The sequence below is a fragment of the Acanthochromis polyacanthus genome, chromosome 9, assembly GCF_021347895.1.
Source record: "Acanthochromis polyacanthus isolate Apoly-LR-REF ecotype Palm Island chromosome 9, KAUST_Apoly_ChrSc, whole genome shotgun sequence".
NCBI classification, from domain to species: Eukaryota; Metazoa; Chordata; class Actinopteri; family Pomacentridae; genus Acanthochromis; species Acanthochromis polyacanthus.
Genome location: NC_067121.1, coordinates 28105573 through 28130973, shown reverse-complemented (window position 1 = coordinate 28130973; position 25401 = coordinate 28105573). Strand labels below are relative to the sequence as shown.

At 38.8% G+C, this 25401-nt stretch overlaps 1 protein-coding gene across 4 annotated transcripts in view; it reads right to left on the bottom strand.

The window, feature by feature from the left end:
* Window positions 1-13662, bottom strand: part of LOC110948950 (phosphatidylinositol 4-phosphate 5-kinase type-1 gamma-like) — a 15862-nt gene extending 2200 nt beyond the window's left edge. The window contains exons 1-16 of one of the 4 annotated variants that reach the window (XR_007944167.1): window positions 13287-13662; window positions 8294-8322; window positions 8026-8115; window positions 7768-7898; window positions 7554-7671; window positions 5753-5905; window positions 4963-5262; window positions 4430-4638; window positions 4263-4346; window positions 3658-3706; window positions 3381-3465; window positions 3098-3268; window positions 2083-2239; window positions 1921-1989; window positions 1287-1839; window positions 1063-1097 (exon numbers count right to left, since the gene is read on the bottom strand). Coding sequence is in view for 2 of the 4 variants with exons in the window: in XM_022190730.2 (XP_022046422.1) it covers window positions 1287-1839; window positions 1921-1989; window positions 2083-2239; window positions 3098-3268; window positions 3381-3465; window positions 3658-3706; window positions 4263-4346; window positions 4430-4638; window positions 4963-5262; window positions 5753-5905; window positions 7554-7671; window positions 7768-7898; window positions 8026-8115; window positions 8294-8322; window positions 13287-13374 (2286 nt within the window). In the remaining 2 variants the exon portion in view is untranslated. The remainder of the gene's footprint in view (window positions 1-1062; window positions 1098-1286; window positions 1840-1920; window positions 1990-2082; window positions 2240-3097; window positions 3269-3380; window positions 3466-3657; window positions 3707-4262; window positions 4347-4429; window positions 4639-4962; window positions 5263-5752; window positions 5906-7553; window positions 7672-7767; window positions 7899-8025; window positions 8116-8293; window positions 8323-13286) is intronic. The other 3 variants (XR_007944166.1, XM_022190730.2, XM_022190729.2) reach the window with 3 other exon arrangements.
* Between the last annotated feature and the right edge of the window lie 11739 nt (window positions 13663-25401).

Here is a 25401-nt window from a genome sequence, read left to right as displayed (position 1 = left end):
CATCAGTATTTAATGTAATAAAGGATTATTTGTTTATTTCATATTTGAAACCGCATTCTCGTGAGCTTTGAAAACATTTCAAGTGCAGCTTTTAAAGAAACATAATCTCCAGTGAGATCTCATTCTATGGAAGCATTGGCAACATTAATCAGCTTGTCAGCTCCTGTGTTATCTGATTGGTGCCGAGCAAACACCTGAGGGATCACTACAGCTACAGAGCTGATATAAGTTGCAGTTAACTAGCTGCAGAATCCAGATCCTAAGCATCTAAATTACTGTCTACTACTAACATTTCAGATAAGAATGCATGCTCCATTTAAATGCAGATGATGGAACTTCAGAAGCCGCAGTTTTCATATGCATTTTTGCAGAAGTCAGCACTCCATAAGTCATGAGAATTCCACTGGAGCTTTATTGTTAAGCACTTCTGAAGATCCATAAGCAGCTATGCCTGTGATAGTCCCCAATGGAAGAGGTACCAGCAATGCAATACATGTAGAAACATCTCCTAGAGTTACATATGACTCTATCTACCTTGATGGTGACTTACATTGTAACTTGAGCTAGAGTTTAGCTTACGACGGCCAAGAACTGGAGAGTACACCCAATATCTGCCATCTGCATACTGACGGATGGGCACACACACACACACACACACACACACACAGATGAACACACAGGTGTATGGAATGCATACATGTGAAATGAAGGAATTTCAGTGAATTAACACAAGAAAGAAAATAGATATGGCATATGAGACGATAGAAGCAGTAATGACAGAGAAGCAAACGGAAAGAAAATGAATCTAATAATGAAACAAAAATTCCCACAAAAGACAGAGTCATGGAGAGCTGAGAAATGACATTGAAGGGACGCATGACTGCAGATCGACAGATATAAATCATGCTGTGCAGGAAAGACAACCTGTGTTTTGCTGATACATTCAAAAGCATGATCTATGGCTGTTGGCAGCCTCATGCTTTAGAAAAAAAAAGCATTTTGCACAGTAAGAGCAACTCCCATAGTACGTGCACACTGCAACACACACAGCACCCCCCTCACCATCATAACTCTACCACGCTGTCCTGACTGGGCCACTGCAAAAGACCCAGTAAATCAAAGAAAAACAGAAGGAAAACGATCTTTACTCCCTGGAAATTCATTTATTTATCAATTCAATGGTATGATTCAACTTATAACTCATTTTGGTGCGCTCAACAGCCTTTAAAGTGGTTCATTATCTCACTTGTCAGAGAAAAAAAAAAAGCAGGATAGTGAAAACTTACAAAGTATATGTCGGAAACCTGCACCTCCCCGTCCAATGAGTTGTGGCTGCTGGACACAGACAGCTGATTGCACGACGTTTGGGCCGCCTGCTGAGGCACCTGAGGGCTCGGAGGGACCGAGGCAGGGGGCGTCGAGGGGAGATGGTGCGAGGAGCTCTGGGTGGAGGAGTGAGGAGATGCCGGGCAGATAGGAGTGAATGCGGAGGCGGGAGGGAGGGTGGAGCTGCTTGGAGTTGAAGTGGGACGTGTGGAGGGTGGAGCTGGATGAGAGACCGGAGAAGAAAGAGTGGAAGACTGAGCTGCTGTAGGAGAGGTGAGCGGCTTGGTGGATGGACGGATGGATGAAGAAAGTGTGTTGGAGGAGGACTGGCCAGTAGGCTGAGCGGTGGAGGACGCAAAGGAAGGAGGAAGGGTAGCGGAGGAATATGCAGAGGATGGACTGAGAGAGGCAGGAGTGGATGAAGTGTTGATTCGAGGCAGGTGATCAGGTGATAGATGGCTGGGGGATGTTTTTTCTGTCATTTGTGTGAGCTCTGTGCTCTTTGGGATTTTACTGTACAGAGAAAGACAAAGAAGACTGTCAAAATACTACAAAGACGGATGTGGACATTATCCCCGTATTTTTATCCTGTACCTGAGCTCCACCTCCACTGTGATGGTGTCCTGTCTTTCACCGTGAATCTCAACTACCTCTTTTTGTGACCTGAGTGAGAAAAGCAGAGCGTGCATGAAATTAGCAGAATATTGTAATTGGTCAGATACAATATTGCATATAAACAGATACAATTATTGTCACCTGGCCATGCTTGGGGAATGCATTTGTCTCCTGTAGCGTGGGTGCTCCGGCGTATCGAATGGGGTGGTCGGTAGGGAGTTGTTGGAGGATAGAGTGGTAGCAATGGATGCTGTGGTAGCATCTTCAAATGAAGGAGGCGTGCAGGGTGGCTCCCTCCCTGAGAGACAAAATTAAGCAAGAGATCACATGCAAGGGAGATGGAAAAAAAAAAAAGCAAATGTAATAATTAACAGAACACATCTTTACCATAAACCAGCTTTGACTTCAACAGCCTTCTAAGTGTACAATACTGCAAAGCTGCTCCCTTTGAACTCTATACACCTTATTCTTTCTACTTCACATGTGTTCCCTTTCCCCATTAGCAAGTATGAACACAGACAATAAATATTACATGTTGGCCTCTGCACATACTGCATGCTGCTCTGAACTCTGCTTATATCTTTTTACTCAGTGCCTATTTTAGGAAGCCAACTCCCTCTGTATCTGTATTTATTGTAGCATTGTCATTTACGGCATCACTGTTCTAAAGGTAATACATATCTAGTCATGATTTATTAGTTTAACTTTTACTTTGTTTCTGTTTTATTGCTGCTATGCTGCTGCTTCATTTCTATTCCCCCACAGGGATCAATAACAGTTCACTTTATTTTATATAAAAAGAAAATGGAACACTCGGATGCAGCAGACAATTGAGGCTATCGGTGTGCCAATTTCCAAAAGGCACTAAGTAACAGGGAAACAAATCAGCACCTTCTGCTTCAGTCTTAAGCTTCTACAGTTTCATTGAAGTAACATTAGCATGTCCGTGGACGTTTCCACACTAGCCTTGACCTGAGGGCAGCGAGCCTTGATAAACACTGATGAAAGCTGCATGGCCAAACAATCCCACACCACTGGGTTCAGGTGACATGAAATAAGAAAACGCTTTATGGACCCTGTGGGCAGCATTTTACTGTGTCTTATCACCTAATTACATGTCATGATTGTGTATCATTATGGACTACTCAAGCCATACCATTGTCCTCGAGCATGGGGAAGCTGCGAGCTCCTCTTAGGTTCTCCAAGTTGTCCAGGTCTTCTTGCCTATCTTCAGTGAGTGAAGGACGATGCCCAGTTGAGCTGGCTCCAGCACTGGACTTGGACAAGAGCACCCCTCGTCCTCTCTTAGACGGAGACGATCGCAGTGCTGTGAAACAGGGATGTGGTTTAGTTGTACTTATTCCCAATAAATGAGTTGAAAATGTTCATTTAGATTTCTTTTGCATTTCTTTGAATCTTCCAGACATATGTAAACTCACAGTTGCTCTTCCTGAAGACAATTGTGCTGCAGAACTTGTAGAACCTCTCAGCATAGAAACTCGGTCTATGAACCGACACTGTGTCCTGTGAAGGAATGAAGGCAGCAATAAAAAAAGAGACATAATCAAGATTGTTTTCGTTAGCTTTCATTTTTCTTAAATCTTGAAGGCTCTTTGCCAATTAGGCAAATTACACTGAAAAATGTGACACGGTTTGATACACTTTCTTTTGCTTGGATACAGACTATTACATAACAGTTATATGGAAGCTACTCACCCCATCATGGATGAGAGATTTCCAAGAGTGCTCCAATTTCTTAATCAGTCTGTCAGACAAGACAATTAAATTATTTATTCAGTCAGAGACTTGCTGTGGTTACCTGGCAACCCAGTGCTAAATCAGTGGCAACAATCCCCCTTGCAATGTTTTAAAAGACTGGAATTCATTTCACACGTCTGCATGTCATTATACTTTTAGTTACTGACAGACAATATGATATGTGTGGTACCAGTTTTACAGTTAGCCTCAACTTAAACACATTTTGACTTTGACGCCTCAGAGAAATGACATTTTTGCAATTTAATGTGTCAAACTGAAAATCAACCTTCATGTCGTTGCTCAGACTGGGTATGCAGAAGTGGTGTCAAGAAGAGTAGTTAAAACACCTACATATTATTATATTTGACACTTTGCATTTATTACCATAAAAATACGAGACCCAAGAAAACTGTCACCATTCAGTCTTAGAACTGCATTTCCCATAAATCCTTTTGCTTAGTAAAAGGAAGATGGTAAAACCTCTGCTCCTGCCTTAATGTTTTCTTTCTCCCTGCCTATTCCAACTGTACTTGAAAAAGTAACCACGTGGGTTGACTGCCTACCTGTAGGACTGCAGAATGTCAATGATTCCAATGAACAGCAGGAGGCGCTCTCCTTTACTTCCTACAGCTGGAATACCGCCCATACTAGAAAGAGAAGAAGAGTTACAACCCTGTGCGGATTTGATGTGGCAGTGATGAATGTCAAAGGTAAAGAAACGGCGTGTTACGTGTCGTCGTGGTCCAGCGTGTCCCTGCATGTGGAGCCTCCCTGTATGGACTCCATGGCGGTGGTGTACAAGGCTCTCTGCCCTGCAGGCTTCTTTTCATCTCCACCTCCTGCAGGTGAACCCTGTGACTGCTGCTCTCTCTCTGCTTGGGTCTTGTTGTGGATTCCAAGCAGTAAGCTGTAGTCCATGATCTTAAAACTCTCCAGAACCTGGCATGAAACACACACAATGTGTCAAAACATTTAACGCAAAGCTTAAAGGATTATTTAAGCTTTTTAAGTATGGATTTCATTTTATTGCCCCAAGCATGGTGAAAATTAGCATAAGCAGCTTCTAATTCCCTTTCTCTCCCTTCTTCTCTTTGTTTTTATTTCTCTAATTGTGCCTTAACTTGCCTCCTGCTTATTTATGAGTCTGCTGCTGAGCAGATACCGTGTGAGTAGTCGGCTTCATTAAAATAATATTAAATGCACAGTGTTATATTTCTTTTACAAATAACTGTTCATCCAGTTCCTCCTTGTTCTCTCTCTCACCAGACAGTCTCTTTGTAGGGTTTTGACCAAAGCACTGAACGTGTCCTGGTCCAGAGTGAGGCCTTCAGGGACATCATTCAGAAAGTCCAGGTCTTTAAAAGTGGGTTTGGACTTCTCCCTTTCCTTCTTGGACGCTCGTCTCTTGTATGTGGAGCCCTTCAAGTCGAACTTAAGGTGCATGCGAACAGAGCGCGGTAAGATATTGTTCATTACAACAATTCTGATGTTCTTGCCGCCACACTGGACGCAATAGAGGCCAAAGAATTTGGGCAGCAAAGTCCGGGGGTTCTGGTTCAAATTCTGGAGGCAGGAAAAGAGAACAGAATGTATTAGAGGTTAATTAGGAATGAAGTCTGTGTTCCAGCCCCAGTTGCATGCACCTGGCAGACAGCGTGACCCATCCTCAGGCCTCAGTCCACACCTGTGTGTCTCTGCTGTGTGCACACTTAACCTGTTAAGGATTACTTAGCATGGGTCTCTGCGCTTTCTCTCACAAAGCCACCTGTTACGTCACCACTGACTGGGGCCAGCCCCAGGTGGTTAGATAAAGAGGATAAAGATGACTAGAAGTTTCAGCTGCTGCTTTGCTCTTAAGCATGTGTCCCTGAAAACACCTCATGCCCACACAGCCAAAATACAAAATACTACAAAGCCTACAGCAAGGTTTCATTTTCCGAAACCTTACAGGTGCAGAATGGTATCGTTGGCCGTGTTTACAATTAATATGCATTACTGGCATAAAGTTGTATCTCAACTGATTCTAATGAGTGAAAAGTGTAGTTTTTCTTACCATGTAGTATCCAGGGAGCAATTTCTGTAGAAACTCAGCTTCCTTGTGTTGGACAGTTTTGATGATGAACTCATCATCACGGGTTACGTAGAATATGGATCCACTCGCTCCTGGATTCGTCAATTCAATCAGTGGCTCATTACATAGAGAATACTAGACAGTGACAGACAACAAACAGATTAGAATGTAGCATGGTATCCTGCCTCAGGTGTGGCAATCTAAACCACAATCTGAAAGGATTGTTTCAACGTCAAACAGAACTGAGCTCTGATTCATTTTGTTATGCTTGTGTTGCCTGTTTTGAATGAATAATCTTACAATTTCTGTAATTTCATGTTATGCTAGATGTTTGTTTCATGCTTGTTTGCAGTCATTCTCGATTTCTCACTTCTTTGGTCCATTGCTACAGACTCATACATCTACCCACTCACATGTCATGCTCATCAGCACCAAAAATGAAGCTTTGTTTTAGAAGTGCAAGCATGTAAAGACTGCTGACTTCATCACTGCAGTGAAGTTAACGCCATAACTGTGAAAATGTTGCATTTAACACTTCTTGACATTCCTTAATCCTGTGGTAAATCAAATTTAACTAAAGCTAACCATATTAAACTGCACATGTACCCAACATGAACTCCATTAGCATCAGCAGACTTCAATTTACACTAAATATCTGCTAGTGACGTGCAGCCATTAGAACCTTGTACGTAAATAGAGCTTTCAGCTGAGTGTCCATTGCTTGTAGTTTAACTGTCTGACAAAGTAATTCAATTTTCTACAGCTTAGTCAACAAAATGCAATTTACTAATACTCCAGCTCTCCCCCAGCAACACAAACACACACAGACACAAACACAAGCTACTCTGACTGTCTGCAGCCACTACATGGAATTTAAAAAAGAAAGCTTTAGTCTGCTAATCTCCCTCTGGCAAAGGTAGAACGTGAGCTTAAGTGGGTTGCTCAGTGCACTGCACATGTGGGTGTGCGTGAACCCTGGCATGCACAAAATGCAAAGGTGTGTGCAACAGTGTGCCATTGTGTGCTTGCGTGTGCACAGTTTTCCTTTTATGTGTGTGGATGCTTAATGATCATCCACAGAGCAGCAGAGATCTGAGCGTGTTTTTCTTTGATCACTCCACTGATCTGAGGCGAATGCTTGCAGAGAGAACTTCACACACGTCTGTATTTAGTGTACATCATGGTGCATCATACAGCACGATTACTATGGCATTATTACATTAAACTAAATAAAGCAAAATGTTTTTTAGATCTCTGAGCTTGTTTAATGAGGTTCATATTATCATCACGGTTTTTCTTTAATATTAATTTTTCAATCTACTATGAGAATATATAGAATACAGAATATATTAGATTAGTATTAAATGTAACTAAATTTGATTATAAGCTCTTTATTGTTATTGAATAATGACATTAAGACATTATTTTTGTCAACATAAAATATTTTTGGCATAGTTCTTTGTGTAAATACAAGAACAGGTTAATGAAATGACAAGTTATTATAACGCTGTTATTATCAAAGGAAAGAAAAATGGAAATAATATATTCTAATAGCTAATTTCTGATAACTGGTTGAGAAAATAAGCACATATTCTGCCCCCAACTGACGATAGCTATATGAATAATATTATAGTTTCTTGATTTTATGGGGCCCAGTATATTACAAGAAGATCCCCCAAAGCAAGGGACGGAAAGTTCAGCAAAAATTTTAAAAATCTTCTTTAGAGCTGATGCTAATGCACTGGGCTAACACTGACCAGATAACAAAGAGTAAGTATCTCACCAGGTAGTCATCTGGTCGGATCCCAAACAGCTCTCTGAAGTAGCGAAAGGCCACAGGGGCGTAGGTTTTAAACCTGAAGTCTGGGAAGTGGTGGGCTGGTGTGAGGTTGCTGCCTTCACTGTATGGAGTAAAGAAGCACTGAATGAGTACAAGAAGATGAAAGATTACATTGGACACTTCACACATGCGAGCACATCAACTCGTGCAAACACACCTGGGGAAGAAGATGCTTTCAACCACGTAGAAATCCTGCATGAGAACATCTCTCTCAGGCTTGGAGCTGAGATTACCGACAGTGTATCCAATACCCAACTGGATAGCCCCTTTCAAGGCAGAGGAGGTGGTCTGGAGGCGGAGAACAAAGAGAAGAATAACAGAGTAAGGTGTGGGTGGAGAATAGTGCATGAAACCATGCTGAGAAAGCCTAAAAAATGATTTTGAGACAAAAGACGAAGAAAGTAAAAAAGAAAACCTTCTTATATGTTGTTTCTCCAGAGGCATCGACCCTCCTGTGACCAATCTTCTTCTCATGAGCTTGGCCTGCTCCAAATGGGGACGGCATCTGCCACAGGGAAAGAAAAGGCACAAGCAAATGTAATGTAGGTACTGCATATTTTATTTACTTAGATAATGTCAAATTGAACCATGCAGCAAGCCAAGACAGACAAAAGAAGGGAATGGGAGGAAGAAAGTCACAGAGACAGGTGATGGATGGTGTCTACAGTGAAGTAGCCTCTCACCTCTGCTATTTGAGCCTTCCTGGCTGAATCTGTAGACAGAGACATAAGGAGACATGCAGGAGGAACAGGTTAAGAAGTGAGTACATTATTTAGCATGAGTTAGTGGTTTAGCAGGGTATGCTAGATTTAGCAATAGCAATAATGTGGTTTCTACCTCATAAGGCTACGGGTTCTAACTGAATGCTGAATGTAGCTCCAGCGCCTATGAAATGTATTCACCAACTCCTGGAAATTTCCATTTGTTATTGCTTTTCAGCACTAAATTATGGTCAATTTAATTGAAATATTATTATTATTATTTATTTATAGACATAAATTTACAGAAGAAGACTCTTTCGTGTCAATTGATTACAAATATAAAATAAGTGATGGCATAAGCATTCACTTTCTTCAATGAAACTCATCTAATTTATCACAAGTGCAGCCAACCGGTGTTGAAATGGAAATCATCTGAGTGCAGTGAATGTGTCTCAAATGATTTTAGTATAAAGACACCTGTATCTGGAAGCTCCACTGGTGAATCAGTACCTCTGGCTATAACTACAACATGCAGACACAAAAACATCCTAAGCAATTCTGTGAAAAGCTTAGTAGAAAGCACACATCAGAGGATGGATACAGGGACATTTTCAAGTCACTGAATATCCCCTATAGTGCAGTTAAATCCATCCTTAAGAAATGGAAGGAATATGACACATGCATAAATATACCTAGAACAGGCCAGCTCCAAAAGACTGAATGACCAAGCAAAAATGAGACAGAAAAGTAAGGGAAGTCACCAAGATACCTGTGACTCCTTTGCAGGAGTTAAAGATTCAGTAGCTAAGATAGGAGAGACTGTGCATATAACTGCTGTTATCTTTTCTACAACGCTCAGAACTTTATAGGAGAATGACAAACACAAAGCAACTGTTGAAAAGAGCTCATGGAAATTAAACTACAGACTTGCAAATGGTGTTGTTTTTAATAAAGTCTTGACCACGATTCCTTATTGAAAAGCAAGAAAAGTAGAAAACTTCCAACTGGGGGCGAATACTTTTTATAGGCACTGTATATAGATCATAAGTGCATGACACAGTATAATAAACAATTTAAACTTAAATCAAGGTGTACGTGTAAACTCTACAAACTTCATCCGTAGAGCTCCTTTGATCTAGTAGTAGACCTTGTGATTGTAAACATCCAGATTCTCATCCCCCTAGTTCAGTTCCCTTTCATTTTACATTTATTGCACCTTTAGCATCTAATAGATAATCTTGCAACTTTCCTTTACCTTCTTCTAAATAAATTGGTGGTTAACTCACCAGCAGAAGAGTTCAGGCACTACAGGTTACCAACCCTTTGATAATCCCAAAAGGAAAAAAAATTCTGCAAAACTGACCAAACCAAACTGACATTCAGTAGTCAGACGACCGCTGTGTGCAGCCAGTGTTTTCTATTCCTGGATCAGTGAGATTTGCTCGGAGAACGTTAAAAACTCTATTGGATTGACTTTCTCCTAATCTGAGTGCTGTCATTGGCAGAGGTCTACGGATCACAAGATCAACCAATCACACGCAAGGATTAGGAAGAATCTTTCCAACCGACATACAGCACACCACTGGACTGTGTCTGTTTAAGAGGATGAAGGAACAGGAAGGAAGTGATCGAAAAAAAAGGGACACTTCACAGAGCTTCACAGTACCGCAAACTACTCGGTTTTCAGCGTCATCATCACGCTAACTTTCAGTTGGTATGAGGATGAAGATTAGGAATGCGCTGCTGGCAGAGCTGAGATAATGAATCTTTAAGCCATGTTAAAGTACTCAGCACACACTGTGGCAGATGTTGCTGCCACTAAAGCATCACAAAGCACAATAACAGTTTATATACAACAAGATAATAACTTCTCTGACAGGTCAGTAAGTGCAAAAATTCTGAGAACAATATAAATGACAAGGTGCAGGCAAGCATACAGCATATTTGATCCTGATAACAGAAGCTTGGTATTGTCCTCTGGCTCTATGGACCATACAAGTACCCCTACTTTGACTTTTTTTTACTGCTTTACAAAGGCAACAACAGTAATAAGAGTCTGCACTGACCACAGCAGAGTTAGCAGCATGTGGAGGACAGAAATGTATGCACCAGCTCACGTGGCAATTCATAGTTTTTGACACATTTCATTCAAAACCACAAATGTGAACCTCACGATGGCAATGCAGAAAAAGGTACGAGATCATCACAAGATTCCTCCTCTCATAATGTCTTTACAAAATTTATTGACTATTCATTTAATAAAAGGTCAGATGTTTTAATTAGGACTAGGACTACATGATATTGCCAAAAACTGACAGTGTAATATTTAGTTTTTATGTAATATATATTGCGATATAACAATACAGGGATTTTCACCAGATGACTTCATTAATGCTATTTGGAAAGGAAGGAATGAATCATTTTTGAATGATTAGAATGCTTTTTAGTTGAGTACATCTCCATCAAAAATTTAACAAAACAAGTTATAAAGCTAATAAAGGCCATTTAGAACAATTGTCGTATGGTGTAAGACTGTCAAATGCATCCAAACTGTTCTTTGCTTTGGATGGCATTCAGTTCTGACTGTGCACTCATCATGCGGAGCTTTGTGGTGCTGGTATAAATCAGCAGACAAATTAATTGTTTTGCCTCATGTGGTGGCAACAATTGTAAGACACTGCTAACTGAGTACCTATTTTTTCCAACATCATCCTTTCTGTAACTGAAATATTTCCATACAACTGCCACTGCATTAATTTTTTGCACCCCACATCTTGCTTTTTAGTGTTTCTCTTCTGTCCTTTCCACATTTTGCTGTACATTTGGAACCTGCATGTCGACAAACTCAGTGTTGTATGATGAAGTTACAAAATAATCCCAGTGTATTCAAGAACCTTTAAATCAGAGGAAATTACTTTCTATCAGACAAATTTCTCTTGAAAATTAGAAAGTTGTTGCACAATGTGAGTTAAATTGCTTACTTTACATTTCCCTTACAATGATGCAACGGTTGGACATGCAAATATCGAGATGTTGATGCTGAAACTGCTCATGGGGTGGCCTGAATAACTGGCAGATATCACTGTTGTGTAGTTCCTAAAAAGCAGAAGGGATAAGATTTGTGTGCATGGAAAAAAAATCAAAGAGGAGATAAATTGTACTAAGATAAGGATGAAAAAACACCCACAAAATTCTGCATGCAACTACATAAACAAAAGTGAATATCCATCCGTCCATTATCTATACACCGTTTAATCCTCATTAGGGTCGCAGGGCTACACATAGAGGCAAACAAGCACATTCACACCTACGGACAATGTAAAAATCACAGATTAACCTCTGCACATTTTTGGAATGTGGGAGAAATCCGGTGAAAACCCACGCATGTGCAGGGAGAACATGCAAACTCCATGTAGATAGATCCTAGGCCCATGCCAGGAACTGGAGATCTTCTAGCTGCAAGGCGACAGTGCTAACCACCGAGCCGCTGTACAGCTCCAAAAGTGAACCGATGTTCCTAATTTCACAGGTTTCTTAGTTTGTCTGTGTTTGTAGATCATTTTGAGAAGTGACAGAACTAAATGGCATGTCTTTCTGTCTTTCTGCAGGCTGCCCACACCTGCAACCAGCAGATTAATACTGCAACAAAGCTGTCAGGCAGAACAATAGACAGGAGCATCCTCGGACAGGCAGACACACACAGAGTGTCTCTGTGGGATTAAGGTCAGGCCAGAATAATGTGTCATTGAGCTGCAAGCAACAAACAGGACAAACTCCTCATATCGTTTGTGATTAGTTGTGGGCTACCTGTGAGGGAATTTATTTTGTGTTAGGAGTTAAGACACGAAGGAAATGTACACTTACTGAAAGCTCACATCTTGTAAGGAATTTTCTGTCAGCGTTAAGAGAAATATGCCTTAAGGCCTGTGCATGTGTGTTATAGCAAAGAGGATTAGATCTCTCCTTTATCAGCTGAGAAAATGGCGGCCTGTTGCTGTGACATTAATGTGACACTAAACACAGGAGTAGATTTTGATGCCCAGAGGCTTTCTGCCTACAAGTATAATCTGCAGGACTTAATAATAATCATCCGTGCACAAACATCTACTGTAACCGTGTGTGTGTGTGTGTGTGAGCATGCACATGCAAAGACAACTTGCTGGAAATGCTAAACTAATGTGAATCACATCTGCTTTCTTTTCTGCAACATTTCCGCATAAATAGCATCAACATGTCATGCTTGCCACGTCGTGTTTGTAGCAACGACATCCACGGCGGTGGTTGGAATTGATACAAGGGATTAGTGTGTGATTTATGTTATAATTCCACATCAGATTACGTAAGGCACTCTTCAGATTTAGCCCTGAAGAGGACAAGAGAGATGGTAAGACTTATGGCGACACACAGAAGCAGAGGAGAGGAACAAAGTGACACCTGAGAGATCACCGGATGTTTACCAAGCGAAGATCAGTAGCCCTTATTGTCATGCAAAAGTGACTATAAATCCTGTGTATACATGTACACAAACAGCTCCACAGTCACTCAGGCTAAACAGTCATAATAATAATGATCCCAGCTCGTGTGCAGCAGGTCTAGTGGGACTGTGAGCACACATCTCTAATGTGGACCGACCTTGTATTTGTGCCAACCTGCAGTGAGCCACTGACATTTACAGCTGAGCACCACTGACTGGAATCCTGACACTGTTATCTAACCAAGCCATTTATTATTCATTCCCACAGCTTTGTTCCTCTAACCAGCTTATTTTTTCCGTGTCTTGGTGGAAAAATAAATGTCATCTAACCTTTAAAGTATGCTGCTTTAACATAGAGTGCAATTGCAGGGTAGGATGCTGCCCACTCAGGTCCAACTTCCTCTCCTCAGTGCAGCTCCTGCCACTAGCTGCTGGCTTTAAATAAGACCATAAAAATAACCACTGTTTTGTGGTTTGTTTTCTAGCGAAAGACATACGAACCGGTGTCCCCGAAGTCTAGCTGCAGACAGAGGCCGGCGGCCGCTGCCTCGCTCCCGTCATCCCCCGGTTCCGCAGTCCCTCCGTCCATGTCCAGGAAGGTTTCCTGACGACGACGCGCCGCTTCCTCACCGAGAACCAGATGCTGCGGAATGCGCTTGGAAACAACGTAGCGGTCCCGTCATTTCAGCCTCACTCGGTATTTGCTGCTACTACTGCGGACCTCATGATTCCACCGTGGACGGACGCTCAGATCCAGCGGTGCGGATCATCTCTGCCGCTGCTGTGCGTCACTTCATCTCACGCAAAGGCTGCTGTGTGCTGCTGCGCGCCGCCACAGCATCATCTGGTGAAGAAACTCAACACCGGAGAAACGCACGACAGAGACCTGTAGGGCGAGATATGCCCGAACATTTAGGTTTCTATTTAGTCACATCCCCGTTATTTATATGGAAGATATAAAATAACAGCTGCTGTTTTAATGTTCTTTCGAATAAGAAAATAGGATTGGAGTCACAGCTGGACGTAGTAAAATTTTAATATTGAGATCGAAACCCCATAGTTTTTTATGATGTGAGTTTATAATAAATAATATAAGTTATATAGTAATTAAACATAAAAAATAAAATACTAAAAATAATAAAATAGTAATATAAAATAATGTAGTAATTAAAAGCAATTAAAATCCCACAAAAATTAGATGAAAAACTAAACTTTATCTGATGTTTATAGACATATATTTTAATATTTTAACATAAATAAAAAATTGTATTTTTACATTCAAATATTTGGGATGACCCATCAAAAATATATTCTCTATATAATAGACCCATTATTTTTATTTTATTTTTCATTTCTACACATCATACTGTGTTTCATATTGTGCTAATAAAATGTATTCTCCCCCTAGCTTTCCCTTTTTATAGCCTTTCAACCTCAAACCATGTCATCCAAAATGTGAAAAATAACGTCATAGTTTAGTATGTTGCTCAAAATATGACAAAGAAGTCATAGTTTAGCATGTTCAAAATATTTTTTAAAACTCATAGCTCAGTATGCCATCAACAATATGACAAATACGTCATAATTTAGTGTGTTGTCCAAAACATTTAAAAAAAATCATAGTTTAGTATGTCGTCCAAAATAGAAAAAAAGTCATAGTTTAGTATGTCGTCCAAAATGTGAAAAAAACATCATAGTTCAGTATGTTGTCCAAAAATGTGGGAAAGAAACTTCATAATCTAGTATGTCGTCCAGCAAGTTGAATGAGGTGCCCAGGTAGCTCAACTGGATGTTAACGTGCCTTATAAACAAGACTGTGGTGGTGACACAGGTTCAAATCTGGCTCATGGCCATGTGTCCCAGGTTTTCCTTACTTGATTGTGTCCACATTGTAGCTAAAAATGTCACAGTTCAGTATTTTGCCCAAAATGTGAAAAAAATGTCATACATTAGTATGTCACCCAAAATGTGAAAAGAAGTCATAGTTTAGCATGTCGCCCAAAATGTGACAAAATGTCATAGTTTAGCATGTCGCCCAAATGTGACAAAAGTCATAGTTTAGTATGTCATCCAAAATGTGACTAAAGCGTCATAGTTTAGTATGTCGCCCAAAATGTGAAAAAAAGGTCATACATTAGTATATCGCCCAAAAAGTGAAAAAAGTCAGAGTTTAGTATGTTGTCCAAAATGTGAAAAAAAAGTCATAGTTTAGTATGTCGTCCAAAATGTCACAAAAACGTCAGAGTTTAGTATGTCGTACAAAATGTGACAAAACGTCAAACTTTAATATGTCGCCCAAAATGTGAAAAAAAGTCATTGTTTAGTATGTCGTCAAAATGTGACAAAAATGTCATAGTTTAGGATGTCGTCCAAAATGTGACAAAACGTCATAGTTTAGTATGTCGTCCAAAATGTGGGAAAGAAACTTCATAATCTAGTATGTCGTCCAGCAAGTTGAATGAGGTGCCCAGGCAGCTCAGCTGGATGTTAATGTGACTTATAAACAAGACTGTAGCGGTGACACAGGTTCAAACCCGGGTCACGGCCATGTGTCCCAGGTTTTCCTTGCTTCATTGAGTCCACATTGTAGCTCAGTATGTCATCCAAAATGTGAAAAAATGTCAGTTTAGCATGTCGCCCAAAATGTGAAAAAAAGTCATAGTTTAGTATGTCGCTCAAATGTGAAAAAAAGGTCATACATTAGTATATTGTGAAAAAGTCATAGTTTAGTATGTTGTCCAAAATGTGAAAAAAAAGTCATACTTTAGTATGTCATCCAAAATATGACAAAAACGTCATACTTTAATATGACGCCCAAAATGTGAAAAAAAAGTCATAGTTTAGTATGTCGTCCAAAATGTGACTAAAGCGTAATAGTTAACCAAGCCCAACGGGTATGTCGGCGGGGTTATTGCATTCGGTGTGGTATCTGGCTGGGTAAGTATGTATGTATGTATGTATGTATGTATGTATGTATGTGGCTATGTCCGGTCCGATATCTCTGCAACCGCTGAAGTCAGGATAATCAAACTTGGCACATAAGATCAGTCTAAGGTGCCCTGCTCAGTTGTGGAGTTACAGGTCCGCAGATCAAGTAGGGAGGGAGATACGTACAATGATAAAAATTGATACATATTGCCATCAGTTGTATAGGGAGGACAGGGTTTTCGCCAGCAGAGGGCGTGGTTCTGCCCTCTACTGAGGGCTCATCGAGTTTAGTATGTCGTCCAAAATGTGAAAAAAACGTCATACTTTAGTATGACGCCTCCCCTCCCTCTTTTAGAAGAGGGAGGGGTGGGAAGCACGGAAAAACACAACACACATTTGGATACATGTATGACAAGATATGTGACACAAACAAAGTATAAGCTAACATTGAAAACTGACTCATAGTTTACTCTTATGATGTACGGCTCTGACATTAAACATACTCCATATATAGCTAGCAGTAAAATTCAAACAGTATGTAAGTTAGCATAACAAGTATAGTGAGGGCGATGCAGAGTTGACTGGTGGAAAAGGGGAGCTGGAAGCAGAGAGCTGGAGGAAGGTCAGCAGCAGCATCCCACAGTGGACATGGTGAAGACTAGACCAGTTGGTGGAACATCGACCACAGATCTGAAGCATCCAGCTCTGGGACCAGGGACACTCGGAGAAATAGCACAGGGGGAAACACAGTGAATGTAATGCAATAACGGTATAACATATTAAATGTAAAGGTAGATAGAGAAGGGCTCAGTGTGTCAAGAAAAGTCCCCCAGCAGCCTAGGCCTATAGCAGCATGACTAGGGGCAGAACGAAGGGACGTCCAAGAGGGAGTCAGCTGTGCAAATGAAGACACAAGCCGAACCCCTGTGGGTCACCCAGTCAGCCTAACTATAAGATTTGTCAAAAAGGAACATTTTAAGCCTGGTCTTAAAATAGAGAGGGGTGTCTGCCTCCCGACCCAACTGGGAGCAGTTCCCAGGAGAGGCGCCTGATAACTGAAGGCTCTGCCCCCATTCTGACTTTTAGAAATTCTAGGACACACAAAAGTTAGTTTGTCGCCCAATATGTGAAAAAAAAAACTTCATTACTTTAGATGGTCGTCCCAGCAAGTTGCATCGGGTGCCCAGGTAGCTCAACTGGATGTGAGCGTGACTTATAAACAGAACTGTAGCGGTGACACAGGTTCGACCCGGCTTCATGGCAATGTGTTCCAGTTTCCCCTGCTCATTTGTGTCAACAGCATTGCAGCTTAGTATGCTGCCAAAATGTGAAAAAAAATTCATAGTTTCGTATGTCGTCCAAAATATGAACAAAACATTATACTTTAATATAACGCCCAAAATATGACAAAACATCATAGTTCAGTATGTCGTCCAAAATGTGACTAAAGCGCCATACTTTAGTATGTCGCCCAAAAGTGGGAAAAAAGTCATAGTTTTGTATGTCGTCCAAAATATGACAAAACGTCATGGTTTATAGTATCTCGCCCAAAATGAAAAAAAAAGGCCATAGTTTAGTATGTCGTCCAAAATGTGAAAAAAACGTCATGGTTTACTAGTCGTCCAAAATGAAAAAAAACGTCATAGTTTAGTATGTCGTACAAAATGTGGAAAAAGTCATGTTTAGTGTGTTCGCCTAAATAAAAAAACGTCATAGTTTAGTATGTTCGTCCAAAATGTGAAAAAAACGTCATTAGTTTAGTAATGTCGTCCAAAATGTGGAACGAAACTTCATAATCTAGTACGTCTCCAGGCAAGTTTGCATAGGGAGCCCAGGTAGCTACAAATGGACTCGTGGCAGTCGTGCACATTATAAACAGGACTGTAGCGGTGACCCAGGTTCGAGAACTCGGTTCCATGGCAATGGTGTTCCAGGTTTTTCCCGCTCTCTATTGTGTCCACCAACATATTGCAGCTCTCCTATGTCGCCCAAGATGCGAAAAAAAAAGGTATAGTTAAGTATGTGGATCCCAAAATGTGAAAAAGTCAACTGTCAGTATGTTGTTCGCAAATGTGACAAATAATGTCATACTTAAAAATGATGCCAAAATGTTAAAAAAAGGTCATAGTTTTAGTCTGTCAACCCAAAATAGTGACAAAAACGCTCGATACTTTCTAGTATGTCGTCCAAAATGTGAAAAAAAGTCATAGTTTAGCATGTCGCCCAAAAAGTGAAAAAAACGTCATAGTTTAGTATGTCATCCAAAATGAAAAAAAGGCCATAGTTTAGTATGTCGTCCAAAACGTGAAAAAAAGTCATAGTTTAGTATGTCGTCCAAAATGAAAAAAAACGTCATAGTTTAGTATGTCGTCCAAAATGAAAAAAAACGTCATAGTTTAGTATGTCGTCCAAAATGAAAAAAAAGTCATAGTTTAGTATGTCGTCCAAATGAAAAAAAACGTCATAGTTTAGTGTGTCGCCTAAAATGTGAAAAAAAGTCTTAGTTTAGTATGTTGTCCAAAATGTGAAAAAAAAAGTCATAGTTTAGCATGTCGCCCAAAAAGTGAAAAAAACGTCATAGTTTAATATGTCGTCCAAAATGTGAAAAAGGTCATAGTTTAGTATGTCATCCAAAATGTGAAAAAGAACGTCATAGTTTAGTATGTCATCCAAAATGAAAAAAAAAAGGCCATAGTTTAGTATGTCGTCCAAAATGAAAAAAAGTCATAGTTTAGTGTGTCGCCTAAAATGTGAAAAAAAGTCTTAGTTTAGTATGTTGTCCAAAATGTGAAAAAAAGTCATAGTTTAGTATGTTGTCCAAATTGTGGGAAAGAAACTTCATAATCTAGTATGGTCGTTCCAGCAAGTTGGCATCAGGTGCCCAGGGTTAAGCTCAACTGGATTGCTGAGCGTTGCACTTTAGTAAACAGGAACTGTGGCAGGGTGACACAGGTTCGACCCGGCCTCATAGCAATGGTGTTCCAGGGTTTTTCCCTGCTTCATTGTGTCCAACAACGATCGGTAGCTTAGTATGTCCGTCGGCAAGACTGGTGAAAAAAAATTGTCATAAGTTCAGTATGTTGCTCCAAAATGCTTGATAAAAAGCGTCATAGTTTAGTAGGTCGCGTATGAATTTAAAAAACGTCATAGTTGGTAGTATGTCGTGGCCAAGAAATGGGTTGGAAAAAACGTCATAGTTTAGTATGTCGTGGAAAAAAAAACGTCATAGTTTAGTGTGTCGCCAAAAATGTGAAAAAAAAGTCTCAGTTTAGTATGTTGTCCAAAATGTGAAAAAAGTCTCAGTTAAGTATGTTGTCCAAAATGTGGGAAAGAAACTTCATAATCTAGTATGTCGTCCAGCAAGTTGCATAGGCATAGGGTGCCCCGAGCTCAACTGGATGTGAGCGTGACTTATAAACAGGACTGTAGCGGTGACACAGGTTCGAAAACTCGGCTCACGGCAATGTGTTCCAGGTTTTCCCTGCTTCATTGTTGAACAACATCGTAGCTTAGTATGTTGCCCAAATGCGAAAAAAAAAGGTAATAGTTTAGTATGTCGTCCAAAATGTGAAAAGTCATAATTCAGTATGTTGTCCAATGTGACAAAATGTCATACTTTAAAATGATGCCCAAAATGTAAAAAAAAGTCATGTTTAGTCTGTCATCCAAATGTGACAAAAACGTCATACTTTAGTATGTCGCCCAAATGTGAAAGAAAAGAACGTCATAGTTTAGTATGTCGTCCAAAGATGTGGAAAAAAAACGTCATAGGTTTAATTATGTCGTCCCAAAATGTGGAAAAAAACGTCATTAGTTTATGTATGTCATTCCCAAAATGAAAAAAAACACATAGTTTAGTATGTGCGTCCAAAATGGTGGAAAAAAAACCCGTCATACTTTAGTATGTCGTCCAAAATGGTGGAAAAAAAGGTCAAGTTAGTATGTCGGCCTAAAATGTGAAAAAAGTCGTTAGTTTAGGTATGTTGTCCAAATGTGACAAAAATGTCATACTTTAAAATGGTGCCCAAAGATAATAAAAAAAAAGTTCATAGTTAGGTCCTGTCATGCCAAAATGTGACAAAAACCGTTCATACTTTAGGTATCGTTCGCCCAAATTGTGAAAAAAAAAGTCATACGTTTAGTTAGCTCGCCCTAAAATGTGAAAAAATCTTAGTTTAGTATGGTTGTCCAAAATGTGACAAAAATGTCCACTACTTTAAAAATGATGCCCCAAATGTATAAAAGGTCATAGTTTAGTCTGTCATCCAAAATGTGACAAAAACATCATAGTTTAGTATGTCGCCCAAAATGTGAAAAAAGTCATAGTTTAGTATGTCGCCTAAAATGTGAAAAAAATCTTAGTTTAGTATGTTGTCCAAAATGTGACAAAAATGTCATACTTTAAAATGATGCCCAAAATGTAAAAAAGGTCATAGTTTAGTCTGTCATTCCAAAATGTGACAAAAACGTCATACTTTAGTATGGTCGTCCAAAATGTGAAAAAAAGTCATAGTTTAGCATGTCGTCCAAAATGTGAAAAAAAAGGTCATAGTTTAGTATGTCGCCTAAAATGTGAAAAAAAACGTCATAGTTTAGCATGTCGCCCAAAAAGTGAAAAAAAACGTCATACTTTAGTATGTCGCCCAAAATGTGAAAAAAGTCATAGTTTAGCATGTCGCCCAAAATGTGAAAAAAACGTCATAGTTTAATATGTCGTCCAAAATGTGAAAAAAGGTCATAGTTTAGTATGTCGTCCAAAATGAAAAAAAAAGGCCATAGTTTAGTATGTCGTCCAAAAGTGAAAAAACGTCATAGTTTAGTATGTCGTCCAAATGTGAAAAAAACGTCATAGTTTAGTATGTCGTACAAAATGTGGAAAAAAAGTCATAGTTTAGTATGTCGTACAAATGTGGAAAAAAACGTCATAGTTTAGTATGTCGTCCAAAATGTTGAAAAAAACATCATAGTTTAGTATGTCGTACAAAATGTGGAAAAAAAACGTTCATAGTTTAGTATGTCGCCTAAAATGTGAAAAAAAAGTCATAGTTAGTATGTTGTCCAAATGTGACAAAATGTCATACTTTAAATGATGCCCAAAATGTAAAAATAAAGTCATAGTTTAGTCTGTCATCCAAAATGTGACAAAAACATCATAGTTTAGTATGTCGCCAAAATGGTGAAAAAAGTCATAGTTTAGTGGTGTCGCCCATAAAGTGAAAAAAACGTCATAGTTTAATATGTTGTCCAAAATGTGAAATAAAAGGTCATAGTTTAGTATGTCGCCTAAAATGTGGAAAGAAACTTCATAATCTAGTATTGTGGTCCAGAAGTTGAATAAGTGCTCCGGTAGCTTAACTGGATGTGAACGTGACTTATAAACAGGACTGTAGCGGTGACACAGGTTCGAACCTGGCTCACAGCCGTATGCTCCAGGTTTTCCCTGCTTCATTGTGTCAACAACATTGTAGCTTTAGTACGTTGTCCAAAATGTGAAAAAAAAAGTCATACTTTCAGTATGTTGTCCAAATATGACAAAAACATCATACTTTAATATAACGCCCAAAATATGACAAAACATTCATAGTTTAGTATGTCGTCCAAAATGTGACTAAAGCGCCATACTTTAGTATGTCGCCCAAAAAGTGGGAAAAACGTCATAGTTTAGTATGTCGTCTAAATGTGACAAAAACGTCATACTTTAAAATGATGCCCAAAATGTAAAAAAAGTCAGTTTAGTCTGTCATCCAAAATATGACAAACATCATTGTTTAGTATGTCCTCCAAAATGTGACTAAAGCGCCATACTTTAGTATGTCGCCCAAAAAAGTGGAAAAAGTCATAACTTTGGTTATGTCGCCAAAATATGACAAAACGTCATGGTTTATAGTATCTCGCCCAAAATGTGAAAAAAAGTCATAGTTTAGTATGTCGGCCCAAAATGTGAAAAAAAAACATCATTGTTTAGTATGCTGCCCAAAAAGTGAAAAAATGTCATAGTTTTATATGTCCCCAAAATGTGAAAAAAAAAGCGTCATAGTTTATATGTCGCCCAAAATGTGAAAAAACGTCATAGTTTAGTCTGTCATCACAAATGTGACAAAAAAAGGTCATACTTTAGTATGTCGCCCAAGAATGTGAAAAAAATCTTCGGTTAGTAGTTGTCCAAAATGTGACATAAAATGTCATAGTTTCGTTTGTCGTCCAAAATGTGGGAAAGAAACTCCATAATCTAGTATGTCGTCCAAGCAAGTTGAATAAGGTACCCAGGTAGCTCAACTGGATGTGAATGTGACTTTGTAAACAGGACTGTAGCGGTGACACAGGTTCGAACCTGGCTCACGGCCGTATGTTCCAGGTTTCCCTGCTTCATTGTTGTCAACAACAATTGCAGCTTAGTATGTTGCCCAAAATGTGAAAAAATTTCATAGTTTCGTACGTTGTCCAAAATGTGAAAAAAAGTCATACTTCAGTATGTCGTCCAAAATATGACAAAAACATCATAGTTTAGTATGTCGCCCAAAAAGTGGAAAAAAGTCGTCCAAAATTTGAAAAAAAAAGTCATACTTTGTATGTCGTCCAAAATATGACAAAACGTATGGTTATTGGTATTCTCGCCCAAAATGTGAAAAAAAAGGTCATAGTTTTAGTATGTCGCCCAAAATGTGGAAAAAAATATCTTGTTTAGTTATGTTGCCCCAAAAAGTGAAAAAAATGTCATAGTTTAATATGTCGCCCAAAATGTTGAAAAAAAACGTCATAGTTTAGTTGTCGTCCAAATGTGAAAAAACCGTCATAGTTTTAGTATGTCGTCGCAAATGAAAAAAAAAAGGCCATGTTTATCCGTCCCAAATGCTGGAAAAAAAACCATTGTTTAGTATGTTGCCCAAAAGTGAAAAAATGTCATAGGTTTAATATGTTCGCCCAAATGTGAAAAAAACGTCATAGTTTAGTATGTCGTCCCAAAATGAAAAAAAACCGTCATAGTTTATATGTCGTCCAAAAGTGTGAAAAAACATCAATAGTTTACCGTATGTCCGACAAAATGTGGAAAAAAACGTCATAGTGTGTCCCTAAATGTGAAAAAAAAGTTTAGTTTCTAGTATGTTGTCCAAAATGGTGAAAAAAGATGTCATAGTTTACGTATGTCCGTCGCCAAAATGTGGTGAAAGAAAATTTCATTAAATCTATGTTGTATGTCGTCCAGTCCGAGTTGCATAGGGTGGACCCCAGGTAGCTCAACCTGGATGTGAGCGTGGACTGTATAAACAGGACTGTAGCGGTGACACAGGTTCGAACGGGTGACATCTGGTTGTTTGTAGGCGTCACGGGCAATGTGCCTCCAGGGTATTCCCCTGCTGGTCATTGTGTCAACAACATTGTAGCTTAATATGTTGCCCAAAATGCGAAAAAAAGGGTCATAGTTTTGTATGTTGTCCAAAATGAAAAAAAAAGGCCATCGTTTAGTATGTCGTCCAAAATGTGAAAAAAACGTCATAGTTTAGTATGTCATCCAAAATGAAAAAAAACATCATAGGTTTAGTATGTCGTCCAAAATGTGAAAAAAACGTCATACTTTAGTATGTCGTCCAAAATGTGAAAAAAGGTCATAGTTTAGTATGTCGCCTAAAATGTGAAAAAAGTCTTAGTTTAGTATGTTGTCAAAATGTGACAAAATGTCATACTTTAAAATGGTGCCCAAAATGTAAAAAAAAGTCATAGTTTAGTCTGTCATCCAAAATGTGACAAAAACGTCATACTTTAGTATGTCGCCCAAAATGTGACAAAACGTCATAGTTTAGCATGTCGCCCAAAAGTGAAAAAAAACGTCATACTTTAGTATGTCGCCCAAATGTGAAAAAAGTCATAGTTTAGCATGTCGCCCAAAATGTGAAAAAAACGTCATAGTTTAATATGTCGTCCAAAATGTGAAAAAAGGTCATAGTTTAGTATGTCGTCCAAAATGTGAAAAAAAGTCATAGTTTAGTATGTTGTCCAAAATGTGACAAAAATGTCATACTTTAAAATGATGCCCAAAATGTAAATAAAGGTCATAGTTTAGTCTGTCATCCAAAATGTGACAAAAACATCATAGTTTAGTATGTCGCCCAAAATGTGAAAAAGTCATAGTTTAGTATGTCGCCTAAAATGTGAAAAAAAATCTTAGTTTAGTATGTTGTCCAAAATGTGACAAAAATGTCATACTTTAAAATGATGCCCAAAATGTAAAAAAAGGTCATAGTTTAGTCTGTCATCCAAAATGTGACAAAAACGTCATACTTTAGTATGTCGTCCAAAATGTGAAAAAAAGTCATAGTTTAGCATGTCGCCCAAAAGTGAAAAAACGTCATAGTTTAATATGTCATCCAAAATGTGAAAAAAGGTCATAGTTTAGTATGTCGCCTAAAATGTGAAAAAAACGTCATAGTTTAGCATGTCGCCCAAAAAGTGAAAAAAACGTCATACTTTAGTATGTCGCCCAAAATGTGAAAAAAAGTCATAGTTTAGCATGTCGTCCAAAATGTGAAAAAAGGTCATAGTTTAGTATGTCGTCCAAAATGAAAAAAAAAGGCCATAGTTTAGTATGTCGTCCAAAATGTGAAAAAAACGTCATAGTTTAGTATGTCGTCCAAAATGTGAAAAAAACGTCATAGTTTAGTATGTCGTACAAAATGTGGAAAAAAAGTCATAGTTTAGTATGTCGTACAAAATGTGGAAAAAAACGTCATAGTTTAGTATGTCGTCCAAAATGTGAAAAAAACATCATAGTTTAGTATGTCGTACAAAATGTGGAAAAAAAACGTCATAGTTTAGTATGTCGCCTAAAATGTGAAAAAAAAGTCATAGTTTAGTATGTTGTCCAAAATGTGACAAAAATGTCATACTTTAAAATGATGCCCAAAATGTAAAAATAAAGTCATAGTTTAGTCTGTCATCCAAAATGTGACAAAAACATCATAGTTTAGTATGTCGCCCAAAATGTGAAAAAAGTCATAGTTTAGTGTGTCGCCCATAAAGTGAAAAAAACGTCATAGTTTAATATGTTGTCCAAAATGTGAAATAAAAGGTCATAGTTTAGTATGTCGCCTAAAATGTGGGAAAGAAACTTCATAATCTAGTATGTGGTCCAGCAAGTTGAATAAGGTGCTCCGGTAGCTTAACTGGATGTGAACGTGACTTATAAACAGGACTGTAGCGGTGACACAGGTTCGAACCTGGCTCACAGCCGTATGCTCCAGGTTTTCCCTGCTTCATTGTGTCAACAACATTGTAGCTTAGTACGTTGTCCAAAATGTGAAGAAAAAAGGCATACTTCAGTATGTTGTCCAAAATATGACAAAACATCATACTTTAATATAACGCCCAAAATATGACAAAACATCATAGTTTAGTATGTCGTCCAAAATGTGACTAAAGCGCCATACTTTAGTATGTCGCCCAAAAAGTGGAAAAACGTCATAGTTTAGTATGTCGTCTAAATGTGACAAAAACGTCATACTTTAAAATGATGCCCAAAATGTAAAAAAAGTCAGTTTAGTCTGTCATCCAAAATATGACAAAACATCATTGTTTAGTATGTCCTCCAAATGTGACTAAAGCGCCATACTTTAGTATGTCGCCCAAAAAGTGGAAAAAAGTCATACTTTGGTATGTCGTCCAAAATATGACAAAACGTCATGGTTTATAGTAT